The following is a 16,944-nucleotide window of genomic DNA, read 5'->3' as shown; positions in this document are numbered from 1 at the left end:
AAGACAAACCAGACAGGACAATAAAATTCTCTAAAGGCCAGCAGGGGGCGAATCCAATGGATGCTAATAGAAGTAGGTAGGTAGGAAGGTGGGTAGGTAGGTGGGTGGGTAGGTAGGTGGGTGGGTGGGTGGGTGGGTAGGTATGTAGGTAGGTAGATTGGTAGGTAGGTAGGTAGGTAGGTAGGTAGGTAGGCAGGTAGGTAGGTAGGTATGTAGGTAGGTAGATTGGCAGGTAGGTAGGTGGGTAGGTAGGTGGGTGGGTAGGTAGGTAGGTAGGTAGGTAGGTAGGTAGGTAGGTAGGTTGGTTGGTAGGTAGGTGGGTAGGTAGGTAGGTAGGTTATTGATTCAAGCTTCAGCTGTGTCATTAACATGTAGAGCAAAAGGTGAAAAGACAAACCAGACAGGACAATAAAATTCTCTAAAGGCCAGCAGGGGGCGAATCCAATGGATGCTAATAGAAGTAGGTAGGTAGGAAGGTGGGTAGGTAGGTGGGTGGGTAGGTAGGTGGGTGGGTGGGTAGGTATGTAGGTAGGTAGATTGGTAGGTAGGTAGGTAGGTAGGTAGGTAGGTAGGTAGGTAGGTAGGTAGGTAGGTAGGCAGGTAGGTAGGTAGGTAGGTATGTAGGTAGGTAGATTGGCAGGTAGGTAGGTATGTAGGCAGGTCTTTGATTCAAGCTTCAGCTGTACCATTTACAGAGCTAAGGGCAAAAAGGCAAACACTTTAACCAGAGGACAATAAAACTCTCACAAAAATCACATTTACTTCATCATATTAAAACCACAGACTGCAGCAGAGAAGAGGATGTAGTCTCTTCTTTTCTAAAGTGACAGCATTGACTTAGTGCTTTCTTTGTAAAGGCCAGCAGGGGGCGACTCCAATGGATGCTAATAGAAGTAGGTAGGTAGGTAGGTAGGTAGGTAGGTAGGCAGGTAGGCAGGCAGGCAGGCAGGCAGGCAGGCAGGCAGGCAGGCAGGCAGGCAGGCAGGCAGGCAGGCAGGCAGGTAGGCAGGCAGGTTAGTTATTGATTCAAGCTTCAGCTGTGCCATTTACAGAGCAAAAGGCCAAAAGGCAAACACTTTAACCAGATAGGACAATAAAATTCTCTCAATAAATATTTTACAAAAATATTTTCTTGCTCTCAGTCGCTAGTTCAAGCCTTCTTTGATACAGCATCATGATACATTTATTAGAGTATTGTCCTAATAACACTAAAAGAGGCAAAAAAAAGCAGCGTCTGCTACAGGGAGAGGCTTCTTTTGCTTCTCATTTTGCTACCATATGACCCTGACAGGCAAGATAAAGACTGAGGAATGTGTGATCACCCTGTCGTCTAAACACTGCAAGATCAAATATCAAAAGTTAGAAAGAAAGGGACAACAAAAATGCAAATAGGGGAGTCGCAAACAAATAGATGACTGCAGTGGCTACATCCAATGTTCAGAGATCAATGTTAGAATCACAGACTTTTATGATCAGCTAAAACAAGACAACCATATAATCCCATTTACTTCATCATATTCAAACCACAGTCTGCAGTAGAGAAGAGGATGTAGTCTCTTCTTTTCTAAAGTGACAGCATTGAAGTAGTGCCTTCTTTGCAACAGCCAGCAGGGGGCGACTCCAATGGATGCTCAAAGAAATAGGTAGGTAGGTAGGTAGGTAGGTAGGTAGGTTATTGATTCAAGCTTCAGCTGTGCAATTTCCAGAGCAAAAGGCGAAAAGGCAAACACTTTAACCAGACAGGACAATAAAATTCTCTTAATAAATATTTTACAAAAATATTTTTTTGGTCTCAGTCGCTATTTTAAGCCTTCTTTGATACATCATCATGATACATTTATGAGAATATTGTCCTTATAACTCTAAAATAGGCAATAAAGCAGCGTCTGCTACAGGGAGAGGCTTCTTTTGCTACCATGTGACCCTGACAGGCAAGATCAAGACTGAGGAATGTATGATCACCCTGTCGTCTAAACACTGCAGGATTAAATATCAAAAGTTAAAAAGATACCACAGGGACAACAAAAATGCTTAAAAACAAATAGATGACTGCAGTGGCTTCATTCAGTGCTCATAAACATCTGTGATTTTTGAAGCCATCCTTTTCTCCTCGAGCTGATCACAGTTACACGAGTGTGGCTGGCTCAGGGTGGAAATGCAAGATAAAATCTGTTGAACTTTCTTTCCCATTCTTGCTCCACTTGTTTGATTCTTTGAGCTGCATTGCTGGTGTAAAAAAGGAGGCTGCAGCACCTCCAATATAAGGTCTCTCTGTCCTTTCTCATTACGTTCTCTCTTTGTGAGCTAATGTAGATCAAATGGGGTCTGATGTCAGCCATACTGACACTCTCTTCACCCTGACCTAGATTTGAAAGAAATGCTACATATTAAACACAACATTAGTGTCTGCTGTTCAGAGTTCTCAGTGTTGATGTTCATGTGTTTCCCTTGTTTAGAATGCAACCCTTCATTTTAATGTGATAGGCGTAGAAGCTGAGCGAGTGTGGTTTTGTTGTGGACGTCTTGTGTGTGGAGTTCAGGTGTGAAGCCAGAGTCTGTGACCTGAAGTCAGCGTTGTTGCTGCAGCAGCCGCAGCGACTCAGCAGCTTGCACATGTCCTTCCTGAAGGCGCGGGTGAAGAGGGTGTACAAGAAAGGGTTACATAGGGAGTTGATTGGATAGAACAGGATGAGCAGGATCTTGGAGTGAGACACGGTTATGAGGGGCATACACAGGGCTGCGGAGATGGCGAAGAAGGAGATTGGTGCCATGCACACAAAGTCTGTGAAAATGAGCACAGCCATTCTCTTGGCTATCTTAGTGTCTCCGTTTCGGGTGGAGTGCTCCGGGTTGTGGACACTCACGTAGATGCATATGTAGCAGAAACAGACCACCATGAAAGCGGCGACGTTAAGAATGAGCACAGCTACGATGTAAACCTGAGAGCCCAGCGTGTCGATGTCCATGGGCAGACAGATGCTCACTTTGCTGTAACTGCTGACTCCCACCAGAGGGAGAAGAGCCACCAGCAAGGAGAAGCCCCAACCGGCCCCCATCATGGCCGCCACATGGTGCATCTTTAGCCTCTTGTTGACATGCATGGCGTTGGTGATTGTGTGCCAGCGTTCAATGCTTATCACAGTCAGTGTGTAAACGGATAGCTCACTGGCAAACACAGTCAGAAACCCTGCTACGCCACATCCAGGCCCCGTCTGCCAGTCCGTGGCGTGGTTGTAGTACTCATGACGGGAGTGCCGGTCCATGAAGGCAATCAGCATTAGGTAGAGCCCCATGCACAGGTCAGCAAAAGCCAGGTTACACATGAGGAATCTAGAGATGGTGAGTTTATGGTGACTGGTCAGCAGGATGATGAGAACAGCCAGGTTACCGCTGACTGCAAACACAGTGATGATCCAGGTGAGACATCGCAGGAAGGGGAAGCCTAGCAGGTCCTCACAGGGGTTGAAAGCATCCGGCTTTGGCGTGCACTTGACTAAAGGGTTGTTGAGGCAATTAAATTCCAGATCTGGGTACTGAAAGTTGATGTCATCAATGAGGTTCATGCCATCTGTTGTCGGCTCTCTGAAGAATACACAGAATACTTTAGATTAGGAGAGAAAACCTCGAGCAAACAATCACAGAAAACTGTCTGCACCAGTGACTGGATTAAAACTATTCACATTTTACACAGTGAGATATCATCATATCTATCTATATCATTAAAAATGTCTCTGCATTATGAAGTGAAAATCAAAATAGGAAGAAGCTAACAGGATATATCAATCGAGAGAACAAAAAGAGCTGTATCTTTGTTATTGGGGACTGAATTCACTTCCTCCTGAGAGTTTATTTTTAACAACAATGAAGTTTAAATTTGTCCTGAAAGAGGCAGCGAGAGGTTTCGGCTCAGAAACGACAAAATTCTGTCACATTTATGAAATTGGTGCACATTTTTATTAGTCATCCAGGATTTGTTTGCACTTATTATCCTATAAAGAGTAAGTGAAGTAGACCAGTTAAAAATAAAGTAGATATAAAAGTTTAGATGAGTTGGATCAACTCACCAGTGTCAAATTATGTGCAGGTTTTGAGACATGAAGTTGCATTTATAAGGGGAATTAAGGGAAGGGTATAGATGTCGTGTTGCGTCTTTTATCTTCCATCATTGAACCAAATATTTCAGCCCCCCTCCTCAGTCCCAAATATCTCACAGAACTTCAGAGGGATGTGAAGCTACTTACATTTCAGTTTCACTGAAATCACAAAACTTGGTGAAGTTCTTTAAGGCGCTCCCCCTTTTTAAAAAAGAAAAGAAAAGGTTAGACCTAACACAAAATCAATCAGCTCAGCTGCTAATTACCAAACTTCTGATGATCTGTATTCAGAGGATGGAGCATTGTTCTTTATGCAGATGTGAATGGATTAGTTTTATCTCCGGGAGCGGTTACCTCTGTTTCCTCCGCCATGTGTGGAAGGCACAGCAGTGGCTGGGGTACGTGAGCTCGGCCTCCAGTAGATCAGACAGGCTGTCCAGAGGAGGCAGGGTCTTCAGAGCGAAGGTAGAGCTGGCTTTTAGAAACCGCACCTGCCTCAAGCCTTTCGGAGGGAGGGAGCTCAGAGCTGTGGAGGAGACATCCCTGAATCACAGAGAGGGAGAGAGAGAAGAAGGTTCAGTTAAGATTAGTGGAATAATACACTCCTGAATACAGAACTGCACCACTACAAGCAGTGAGGACAGACTTTGAGGGTTCAGGAAGCAGTGAGATGAATGATTTAGAGTAAAAAAATAACACCTGCGGAGGTTATGCTCAGAGTTTTGAATTTTAATCATCTTGGATGCACTATCCTTTTACTTTTTCTCTTCCTGAAGTTATGCTCAGAGGAATATAGTTTCCAAGCTAAGTGTTTACTGAGCCTGAAATGAAAGCTTGTTGATTTGTAGCCTTATCTTTGTAATTGCACAAATGAAACCGTCGAGTTAAGGCAGCATAAACTGTATTTATTGCATTATGGGAACCTGCATTCTTATAATTTATGATGCAGAAAAACTAAGCCCTCCTTGAGTCTTTCTTCTTTATTTCCTTTTTTTCCTCAGGAAATATTCACACCTCAAATTTGACAGATGCACACAGTGAAATAATGATAAAGGTAGAGCAGTGACAAACCACTCTGAATTATATCTTATGTTTGGTCCTAGTTCCCTGACAGTGCTAGTTTTTCAGCCAATTATTGTATCTTTTTAAAGTTGTATTTTTTGGGGTTTTTACACCTTTTTTTTTAAAGACAAGAGGACAGTGGATAGAGCAGGAAACTGGGAGACAGAGGGGGGGAATGACATGCAGGAAAGGGGCCACTGGAATCTGAACCTGGGCCGTCCGTTATATTGGCGAACAACTTAACCATTAGGCTAAATTTGCACCCTTTTGTATGTTTTTAAGTGCAGTGACTACTTTAGAAAAAAAAACTAAAGCCACATGAGTGCATTGACTTGTAAAATAAACATATTTAATTATGATTGGATTATTTCTAAAGAATTTCAATTTTCCCTCATTTGCAGGAGAATTTTTGTTTATTTAGAGGTGACTCTATATTGTCTTCTTTCTGAAGTTGACAGCTTGTGTTGCTCCTTTTTGTTGGAGAAAGCATCAAGTAATGTGTCAGATGCTCAATGAATGGGAACCCAAAGCCAGATGAAGACAGCCATGTTAAACAGCAATACCAGTTTTGTCTGACTGGGGCTTTGGGTTTTGCCCAAGTGGGAACCTCTGATGTTGAAAAATGAAGTATTGAGTGTCCAGCTGAGGCTGGCTCTAAAAGCCAAGGATTTTCTGATGGGTCCTATATTAATAAAACAATTTGAACAGAAGAATTTAACATGTTTTTCAGCCTGCTTTGAAAACAAGTTTTGGGTATGTAGCTCATTTATTCATTATTGCATCCATTAAGATAATATTGAGGGTAAATATGAGTTTAATCTGTATAATAAGGGACATGGCTATCTTGATGGACAGGTGGGTGTTTACCAGGACTCTAAAAACCCACCTGAACCCCATCTTTTGTCCTTTGTCTAGCTTGATCAAAAGTTAGGTGAAGTCAACATTTCCAACATGTCAGCCTCCATAGTTTGGCTTAAGAGCTCTCTCCAGAAACCAGTGGGTGGTGTTACTAAGGTTTTGTCCATGCTTTATACAGTCCATGGTTTGTTCAAGCTGGTTTACACTAAGACAGCTAAAGCGTGTTCACCTTTCTCTGTTGTACACCTCTGTGTTGTATACTTCTCCAGGTTTCTCATCTAAATTTGGTCTGAGACATACAGAGTCAGCTTTTCCCACAAGAAGAGCCATTATTTGTAGTTTTGTTGATGGTGGTAGGGGATGTGGTTTCAGCTAAAACTGCTGAAACTCCCAAAGGCTGCTGCAGCCAAGTCTTATTCTGCATTATTTACATATTCAACAAGAAGTTCAGTAAGTCAAGCAGTTTTGGTGACATTCAACAAAGACTGCATACACTTTATCCAAAGCAAAAATGTACGAACCCACTGTGCTCCTTCTTATGATTGGATTATCCTTAACCTGATGTCAATCAAATCTAAAAATAGCCAGAAGTGCCACACTGGACCCCGCTCAGGCTAAAGGAAGACCTTTGGCATTTCCTGTGTGTCTGTGAATGCCACACACACTAATTCAAAACCAAGATAAGAGGAAATTTCATATCTACAGCTCAGGGTTTCTTGCAATCAGAGACCTTGTAAGCCGTATTCTCTGCAGTCTGGGCTGTTTGTTCACTAATCAGTATTCTGGAGTCCAGTCTGCCTTGTTGGTTGTTTACACAGACAAGCTGTCACCACCCTCATGTTTATACAATACAATGATAAACATTGTTATGAATATTAATCTGGCTTCACTGACCCAGATCCAATATGGCCGCCTTAATGCTGTTGATACAAACAGAAGAAGATAAAGGATGTATGATTGTCTCTTATCATATTTGACTTTGACACAATCATATAGTTCCTGTTTATGGATTCCACTGTGTTATCAGTGGGGCTCCAACTTTTCAGAGACTGATTTGTTTTCATCAATGGTGAAAGGAAGCCGAGTACATTTGCTCATGAACAATATTTAACATGCAGGTACTTGAGTACAACCTTGTTTCCAAAACAGCTGGGATGCTGTGTGTGATGTAAATAAAAACAGCATGTGAGGAAACTCTATATTTAATTGGAAATAGAACAAAGACAGCATACCAAATGCTTAAATAAATATGCTCATTTTGGATTTGATGCCAGCAACATGTTTCAAGAAAGGCGAGACTGGCAAAGGGAAAACGGGGAAAGTTGTGAAATAGAAACATACGGTGTAACATCTCTCTTTTATTGTGCTTCACTGGCAAGGTTTCAACAGGTTAGTAACATCATTGTGTATTTAGAAAAAAGCAACTAAGAGAGGGTGAGTTTCTTTGAGATAAAAACTAGGAGAGGTTCACCACTCTCTGAACAATGCTGGCAAATAGTGCATCAGTTAAAAAATAAACGCCCTCAGCATACATTTGTGAAGAATTTGTGTATTTCATCATCTACAGTAAATAATATCATTCAAAGATTCAGACAATCTGGAGAAATCTCTGTACAAAAGGGACATGGCTGAAAACCAGAATTGGATGGCCATGATTTTCAGGCTTGTAGGCGGCACTGCATAAAAGACAAACATGACTCTGAAGTGAAAATCACTGCATGGGCTCAAATCCAGTTCCAGAAACAATTGTCTGTGAACACAGTTTGTCGCTGCATCCACAAATGACAAGTTAAAACTGTACCATGTGAAAAGGAATCCTTGAATAAACCAGATCCAGAGACATCACCGCCAATATTTTAAAAAGGCTTCATGAAAATTTCACATCTGATTTTTGCATTTTAGTCCACTTTTGGACATCATAAAACAACAAGCCAGGAAAATCCTCATACTATGCAAAACCACCTTTTCACCAGCATCATTATTGCTTATGTTTGTTCTTTAGCTTAGTCAGCAGATACTGTGCAAGGTTAACATTTCTTTGTAGTCCTGTTTGTGATTTTATCAACGTTGTCAGCTTTTTTCAACTAGGTTTTGTATCCATATTGCTTTTAACATAGTTCTGAAAAAACTGACTTCTAGTTGCTAAATGCTTGCAGGTCATAACATTGTCTGTCACACATTTTTGAACGCTTTTCCTTGAATACAGCTGTGTGCTTCTGACAAAAAAATAACTCTCTAGGAAACAGTTACTCTGTACCTAAACAGTAATGTTTTGACCTTTTTTAATCTTAAACATTGAGCTAAACAACAAATTAACGCTCCTTCAACCTGAGAAGACGGGTCACCAGTTTCCTCTTTTATGTCAATTTTAGTCATATGAAAGCAGCTAATAAAAGCTGAAAAACAATCATGTGATCATCTGAATGCATCAAACTAGAGACAATGAAATGTAATTTTAAATGTGTTGTTATTTTAGTGATGGACAGTGTTGAGTAGCCTATGTATTGTTTTAAATGCCAGTATGTTTTTTATCATTTGTATTGTACATTTGTTTACATCTTCCTGCCCAGGGACCACAGATGAAAATTTGCTTATAGCTAACTCTGGCTTGACAGTTTTTGTTTTGCATGGCCCCTGTCAAATAAAGTAATAAATAAATAAAATAATAAATAAATAAAAAGTATCAGAAAATCCTTCACCAGTTTTTAAGATGACCCCAGAATAACTGACACAGCTTCTTGAATTAAACATGTTTTATTAAGCTTGAATTATTTTGACTTACAGAAAACTTGGACCGGTTGCTCCTTCAAAAGCATCTTCCTCGATGTCACTGAGATATCTGTTGTCCCTCAAAATTCTGCAAAAGACATAAAACATTACATTAGTGACCTTTTGGTTCAAACCGTATTTCTGCATTTAACATGCAATATGAAAGAAAATGTAAGCTGACGCTCTAGTGATCAACAATGCCCCAAACCATTTTTCATCTACTTTTCATTCTCTCAACTTGACACTAAAGAAAAGACGAGCAGTATTTTTAGACTGCATGGTGTCTGCACATATCTCATCCCCATCAACTCTCAGCAGTACGGGGCAAAGCTAGAAAACAACAGGGCATCCAATCTTGTTTAGTCTTACATAACTCTTGTTTACTGGTACACTGAGTTTTTATGATTAGCAAAGAGAGACCTTAAACCTTAGCTGTATGTTTACCAAGTCAGCCTGTTATATTTAAGTTAGCTTAACATTAGGGACAAATCTTGAAACTCATAATGCTTACAGTGTGTTGAGCTTGGTTCCATTGAAAGCGTGGGATTTGATTTCTTTGAAGCCGTTTCTGACCATGTTTCTGTCAAGGACACAATGTTATAAATTTGAGTTTGCACTGAAAAGCACTTATCACCAAGGTCAGAGGACTGAACATCCAATTACATGAGCATATTGAGACACAGACGAACACATTCTTAACAAATGGTGACAATTTGTTGCTCCAGGGTTCGATAATGAGCTAACAAAAAGCATTTGGCTCCTGTACTCACATGTCAACATATTCCTTTGTGATGCCCTGGAAAGAATTGGCAGGAATGACTTCTATCCTCGTGTTTTCTGCCATTTCTCTGCACACAGAAGAGATAACATTAACTCCGGCTGTTTGGCTAATTTATCAGTTAGACAAAATTATGCATATTCACAAAAAAGATCTCTTTGATGAACTGTGACCTAGTTGGAGGATTTACGGCGGGGTTGGCGGCATCGTGACATTGATAGATAAAAGTGAAACCAGGCTCAAAATAAACAACTTGGGCTGCACCACAACAAATATGCAGTTGTGCAACATGCAGAAAGACACCAATCCAGTTAAAAAAATCAACTATTTTTAAAATGCAGTCACTTACAGGATGATGTTCGGTGCCAGGGAAGAAATAGATGTGAAGTCGGGGAAGTGTGTCAGCCCTGTGTTGGAGATGCTCCTGTAAAGACACACAACAGAGATCACAAGCAGATGAGCACAAATTGTCAAACGAAATGTCAGAGTCTCAGCCTGAACAGGAATTTTAGATCTATGAGCTGCAAAAAACATTACAAATTCAATGTGATATTGTCATATGTCACTGACTTAATCTAACTTTTCAATTTCTTTACTTCTGACTAGCAGTAAAACACCTAAGATTAGCATAGTTTGCTTTTGATATAGACATAATCAGGGTATATCTCTGCAGCTTCAAATTCTCATCCAAGATCAGTTGAATATTGGCGATGGTTTGGAGCAAGTCAGCAGGAAGTTGTCAGAGTAAAATTATTTGCTTATAACAGCTATGCTTCCAATGCATTAGTATTGTAAAAATTACAATGATTATAAAAAAGCATGGGAAGAGATGTGTCAGGTCTAATACAGGCAAAGCTTGAAAACAAGATTCTCATATCCGGATTCTGCAACTCATGTATCTTTCTCTAAACTCCCTCGCCTGTTTAAATGTGGTCAAGGAATTCTGTGTCAAACACTCGAAGGCTAACCCAAGATAACCCCGAGGACACCACTGGCTAGAATGTCCCTTGAACCTCTTAACATCCGGAGTTTCACGTTTATCACCCCGTCTATCCATCATTTTATCTACCACTATCTTACATTTTCATAAATATAGTTCTTAACTTTGTAGGGTATTTTCCACTTTCCATTTTTACTGATGAATATGAATTTGGTGAATATTTCAGGGGACAGGTAGCCGGCATAGCATGGAAAAACTCCACACTATAACTGTTAGCAAATTGAACTGCACTCCTCAGCCAGCGGCTACAACTGCTACTATCCGTCTCACCACTATCATCCCTCTCTTTTCAAATCCTCTATTCCTCTTTCCAACCCCAACATGAGTCTGGTCCTGCTGGAGGTTTCTGCCTGTTAAAGGAAGTTTTTCCTTGCCACATTAACTTGCTAAGTGCTGCAAAGTGCTCTGCTCATGGTGGATTAAGATGAGATCAGACTGGATCTTATCCTGTCTTGATGTTGGGTCTTTGTTAATAATTTAACATAGAGTACCGTCTAGACCTGTTATGTTTGTAAAAGCATCTTGAGATGACGTTTGTTGTGATTTGGTGTTATATAAATAAAGATTGATGTACATAAAATGTGGCGTTCCTCAAGGCTCATTCCTTGGTCCCCTTCTCTTTCAGTGGATTTGCTTCAGCAAGGTGAAAACTAGTCAAAACCACATTATGTTACTTCACTTTCTATGCAGATGACACCCAATTGTACCTACCAACCCAACACAACATACTGTGGGTGTCTGTGTGCTCGACTGCAGGGTTTAGATAAGAGCGTAGGTCAAGTGTGTGATTCTTAAAGGATACACAGGTTTCGACGGCTATACTGCCAAGTCTGTTTGTTGTCTGTCCTCCATAGTTTATTCATCTTGTATTGGTTTGTTATTGGTTCACTCATTAATGAATAAGGAAACAGTTCACTGTAAACTGGTTTGGCTACCAATCATTTGTTAACTTTGACTGCAAAGCACAGCTAAACTCTCCAGTTAGGTCCCTCATGGATCAAACATCTCAGTGGCCTCAGGACTATATTGAGCTCTTATAACCAAAGGTATCAATATAAATATTACTACAGATATTACATTTCCACATGAGGGAAATATGGACGTGTACTTACTTGAACAAACCCCAATTTTTAACCACTGACATAAGTTAAGTTCATTATTACTGAAAGAGTACCTGATCTGGTCAGTGGGATTTAAATCAGTGATTAATTACAAAGCAAAAAGAGTGACTTACAAATACTCCAGCTTTGGGAGGTCAGTGAACGCCCCCTTTTCAATAACCCTCAGACTGTTGATATTCTGCACCAAGCTGCAGAGATAAAATGAGAAAACGTTTTGGTAATTACAATATCGTTGTCAGTGGCTGTCAACAAACAAACACAGAACAGCCCATTGGTACATCAGCCGCTCTGAAAGTCAAGGATTAAACACGCCGCTTTGTAATTGAGAGACTAATCCTGTGAAACTTCAATGAAATGCAAAACACATACCAGCTGTTCAATTGAATAATTGCTTTCATCGTGCAGGCATAGTTTGACGTGCGGTGGAAGGTAGCGTGTCACTTACATTTGAGTCAGACTGTGGAGGGAAAGGAAGGCATGTCTCTTTATCTGCCTGATGCAGTCGCTTTGGGAAATCTCACTGTAGAACAGAGAAATGGCTTCACATCAGTCAACAGATTAACAGAGTCTGTAAACAAATTACATCTTGAAATGTCTTGGTTCAAGCTAGCAAATGTTGGATTACTGAAACAATATTAGAGCCGCTAGAGATCTTGATTTGAAATGTGTATGATATAAAAGTTAAAGGTCTCATCGAGTCCTGACCAGCTCAGTGTGCTGTTTCGACCATGTGGTCGTGGAAGATAGCATTTTGATTGGGATCTGCCCTTCTTGTTTGTGGTTGTTATTGCAATGTGTTTAACTGTTTCTATTGTATGTGACAGCAGCTTAATATGTGCAGCACTGGAGTCCAAGAAAAATGTCCCTACAAGGACGATAGATTGTATCACATCACATCCAGGACTGTAGATTACTTCCTAAAATAAGAAGGCTGTGGTGAGTTTGACTTTCCAGTGGTTTCCAAGTGAAATATTTCTTTGCTTGCTTTCTTTTTAATGAACTTCTATTAGAAATAGGACAGAGTTGATTGATATCAGGACACAAACCAAGGGGAATATGAAAATACCACCACCAAAAATTCACACTTCTAGGACGCTTCACACTCACATGCTTCACCTCATGTTTGGAAAAGCACCAAACATACATCAAGGATGCATCTGGGCCAGGAAGACTGAGTGAAGATGTGTTTTAAAGGAGGACAAAACAAAGACCTTCAAAGACGAAGTCAACGAGACTTCTTTAGACGTCCTTGAACATTTTGTTTTCAAATCGAGGCAACTTACTCTTCTTAAAGCCACCCTCCTCCTTCCACTTTATGTACCGTGCCACCCTTCTTTAATCAGACGACTTCTCTTGAACAAACGTCTCTTTTCATCAAACAAAGAACAATTAAATGACACCATCTGTGCAGCTTTCATTATTGTCTTTCTGTCTCTTGTACTCCTCCTTTGATTGCATAATGTATGGTGTCATAATTACAGCCTGCAAAACGCTTTTTCACATCTTCATCTAGGACCGATTTCCAGTTTGCGTCATCAGCGAGCTCTTCATGTCACTCTACCTTGACACAGGTTTTATTGGCCTACTTGCTCCAGAGCATCGCCGCTTCAGGACTGTAACCTCTTTTAAACTTGCAACGTGTTTTATCTGCAAGTATCTGACTTGATAAGACTCGTCCCTGAGGAGCGGAGGGAGCAAAGTCAAACAACAAAAAGCCAATTTGGAAAAGATTTCACCACGAGGTAAAAATCGTTATCTGCAGTGATGTATTCATTAAACAGTGAAGCCCATTCGGGATAATGTCAGTGCTTTAGGACACAGTGTTAAGAGGCTGTAAACACGATAAAGATGAGACCTAATTAACCACTGATTAAGATGAAAAGAGGTTTTATTTTCACTCGTCTGTTTTTTAGTAAGATGTATCTCGCAGTTCTAATCAGATTTTGATGAAATTTGTAACCCTGATAGCCATCTGACACGAGGAACAGCTGGTTACATTTGGGTGGTGATGTTTCTAATGTGGTATTTCATTGTTTCACAGCAGTGGGATACCTTTCCCAGCTTTCCTCCTCTGAATATGGGTTAGTAGGGAATATTATTTCCACTTTACTCATTATTTTATCCATTAATTTACCATGCTATTAACATCAGAATCAAGTGCACAGCCATACGAAAAAAATGCTCCTTGTGTAATTGTAAAACATGAGACTTTAAGGAACAGAGCAAACCTAAAATCATCCACTGAGTTGGTGTTTTCCTTGCTTGCAGCATAAAAAGTAAAGTGAAGAGCGAGACGTTGACATACAGTAAAATTTAATTACATTAGAAATATTGAAGAGTCAAAAAACAACTTTCACTTATTTTGCTGTTTCTCTTGTATCTTGGAATAAAAGAAGGGTGAGGTTAACAGCTGATGTAAAGGTTTTTATTTACAAGTCAGAGTCCATTACCCTTTTTTAAAAAAAGAATAGTGTTTCATATATCAGTATGAGTGGACAGAAGATACACTTTTTAGAATAATTTCCAGTAACGCACATTTAGTCAACTTGATTAATTGTCCCCCATCTCGCTATAGCCCTACAATTACTATTCAGTTGAAGTAAATATCAAAATTTTTATTAGTGTAGCCCTGAAATGCAAGTCATATGTTGTGTCTAAGCTGTAGTGCAGCCACCCACCACTAGTGGGGGCTGTGACTCGGATTAATAGCTGCCATAACGATGGATAGCGTCTTACAGCCTGGCCCGGTTTGTCAGTGTTCATCTACGAAGTGGATATTAAGTTGTTTATAGGCTGTGTCTGGTTAAACTGGCGTTATTCCACTAGATTGGAGTTATGTGTAACCAGCACAGGCACGTGGACGTTAACCTGCAATGAGGACCTAAGGGTGGTGGTGCTGGCTCTGCTAATGTTAGCCTCATTCAGCAAACCAATTTGACATCACTTACTCACAGACTCTTTGATCCTGTGTTTAGCTGATTTCACAGTTAAGTTTTTCTGAGTCACTCCTGAACATCCCTTTTTTCTACACCTGTTGTAGTTTTTATTATCACAGTTAGAATGTCTGATGATTTAGCAGAGCACACTGGATATAGTGGCATAAAGTCCTCATGCTGGGATTTTAAAAAGGATACAATTCATGCACCATATTAACAAGTATCTAAACTTTTATTGAATACTTAAAAACACAAAATTATACCCATTTCCAGACTTCACAAGTCAGATGTGAGCACGTCCTGTATTGAGACTGACTGGTGCTTCCTTAGGAAATATTTTGAATAATATCATTAGTGACTTTTTATTAGTCTGTCTTCAGAATGGACATGCTGCTAAATCCCTGCTTGCATTGACATGGGGTGGTGTAACAAGATATGCGCTGGTTTTGACTGGTTTAAGACATTATTTTCCAAAGGCCTGTTGAGAAAAGATTTTATTTTTGCCCTATACTTCACTTTTCCTGTGGTTACAGTGAATTTATTTGCAGTTTTACTAATAAAACATAATATGCTAAAGATCTTTTGGTGTGGGTTTAGATTTATAGTGAGTCAGAGAGACTTCAAGGTAAGTTTTGTGCCAAATTTTTTACTGAAAGCAAAGCACACACATTTAATTGCTTTAGTAAAGTGCATGTTTTTCATAGTCATTTATATTGTCAAGTTTTAATTGTGAGCTTCCTTGTATTTAGTAAAGGCTGGAGTATCTTTTTGCATTAGCAGTGCTTCCTTTTTTAAGTTAACCCAGCTTTAATGCCACACTTAATCACCTGAAATGTTACATTTTGTATTAAACAATGACATAAGAGAATATTCGATTGACTTACATGATTGTAATGTTGATGAGCTCCTTGAAGGCATGAGTGGGAACTTCTTTGAAGGGCAGCTGAGAGAGCCACCTGTCAGATTCAGAAGGAAAGTTACTCTAAGTTCCTGACATAAGCACTGAAGTATTACTGCAGGGTACCCTTAACATTACATTCATGGAAATTGGAATATTTCAATCCTGTGGGTGAGTAAAATGTTAAGAGAAGCGCACACAAGAAAAGAAGCCCACAGTGACCTGTGCCATAGGAGCACTGCAGGGCTCATGTGGACCTTCTGCCAGAGTGTCACAGAGTTTACTCTACAACAATGTAGCTACAAACTTGTGTTACTTACAATCGAGGCACGGATGTTGCTCCTGTCAGGGAGGCCAGCTGAGTGTCTCTGCTGCACTGAAAGGTGTCGGGTCTGCAGCGGCAGATGGTATGACAAGTGTAAGCCCAGCAGGAGCGCGCGCTCAACACACAGGACAGCGCGACCAGGAGCCAGACCGCCCGGAGAGCCATGTGCGACACCGACCGGGCCACCCTCAGGAATAAGACAACAACTCTAATAAAGCTCTGTAAAGTTACAAAATAATACTAGAAATAGTCTGGGAAGTCGAATAAGGGATAATGTCACGCGCTTTATTCCACCTGCGCCCTCGTGAGCTTCAGGGGCTGCTGCTGCTGCCTTCAGGTGCTGTCGTAAATGTGAGTTTGTCTCCTGTCAAGAAGTCCCAGCTTAGTGAAACCATAAGACTGTCCATGAGTGAAATATAGGCGGCATTCAGTCTGACAATTGAGCTGCACACATGTGACGTGTAGTGGGTGGAGACCATGACAACTCTGTGACATACTTGTGTTACAATTAGTGTGCTGAAGTCATGTTTTTTTTGTAGTACAGTATAAATAAGTTTTCAATTAAGGGAATTAAGCTACTTTTTGAAAGGGCAAACATGGTAAACCACAGGGTGTCTGGTTTCTTACTCAAAGCAACCAGTCTGTGGTGTGATGTAGGAAAGACAAACACAGAATTTAATTTAAAGGCACTATGAGGAGTTTTTAAATGGTTGGGAAACAGACTGAAACTGATACTGATGCCTCTTTATGACCCTCAAAAACAAAAAACCCCATCCACAACAACACTGATACCTTCCCTGTTGTCATTTTTAATGCCTGAAACCACTCTGAGGGGGTAGGTGTCAGAACAGATGACTGACGTCTTGCTTTAGAAACATCCTTTTTTTTTGTCTGTCATGGCAAATAATCACATTGCGTGATAAATCTAAATGTTAAAAGACAGCAGGGAGAGGTTGTTATCTGAAGACCCTAATTTTGCATGTGCAGGACAAGAGATAAGAGGTATCACTTTGTCCACAAGGGGGCGCTAGAATCGATACAAACCAAAAGTTCCTCACAGCAGCTTTAATTATGCTATTTAATTCAAATGATGTTTGAAGCTT

At 40.3% G+C, this 16,944-nt stretch overlaps 1 protein-coding gene across 1 annotated transcript; it reads right to left on the bottom strand.

Annotated features, from left to right (window-relative positions):
• Window positions 1-566: 566 nt before the first annotated feature.
• Window positions 567-16,211, bottom strand: lhcgr (luteinizing hormone/choriogonadotropin receptor). Its single transcript, XM_034682788.1, has 12 exons — window positions 16,136-16,211; window positions 15,837-16,028; window positions 15,503-15,574; window positions 12,128-12,202; window positions 11,796-11,870; window positions 9,911-9,985; window positions 9,554-9,631; window positions 9,295-9,363; window positions 8,797-8,871; window positions 4,449-4,637; window positions 4,242-4,295; window positions 567-3,582 (listed from the first exon to the last, which is right to left on the bottom strand). The coding sequence occupies exons 2-12, from the start codon at window positions 16,004-16,006 to the stop codon at window positions 2,436-2,438; spliced, it is 2,079 nt and encodes a 692-aa protein (XP_034538679.1). The 5' UTR covers window positions 16,007-16,028; window positions 16,136-16,211; the 3' UTR covers window positions 567-2,435.
• Window positions 16,212-16,944: the final 733 nt, after the last annotated feature.

The sequence above is a fragment of the Notolabrus celidotus genome, chromosome 4 (assembly GCF_009762535.1).
Source record: "Notolabrus celidotus isolate fNotCel1 chromosome 4, fNotCel1.pri, whole genome shotgun sequence".
Classification (NCBI taxonomy): Eukaryota; Metazoa; Chordata; class Actinopteri; order Labriformes; family Labridae; genus Notolabrus; species Notolabrus celidotus.
Note: the sequence above shows the minus strand (reverse complement) of the source record. Positions and strands in the feature narration are given on the sequence as shown.

Bases quoted from the DNA above. Each gene is read 5' to 3' on its own strand.
- lhcgr (XM_034682788.1), bottom strand. From the start codon at position 16,006: ATGGCTCTCCGGGCGGTCTGGCTCCTGGTCGCGCTGTCCTGTGTGTTG. The intron at 15,575-15,836 runs GTAAGTAACACA...TGAATCTGACAG, and splicing joins GCAACATCCGTGCCTCGATT to GTGGCTCTCTCAGCTGCCCT. The intron at 12,203-15,502 runs GTAAGTCAATCG...TCTGTTCTACAG, and splicing joins CTCATCAACATTACAATCAT to TGAGATTTCCCAAAGCGACT.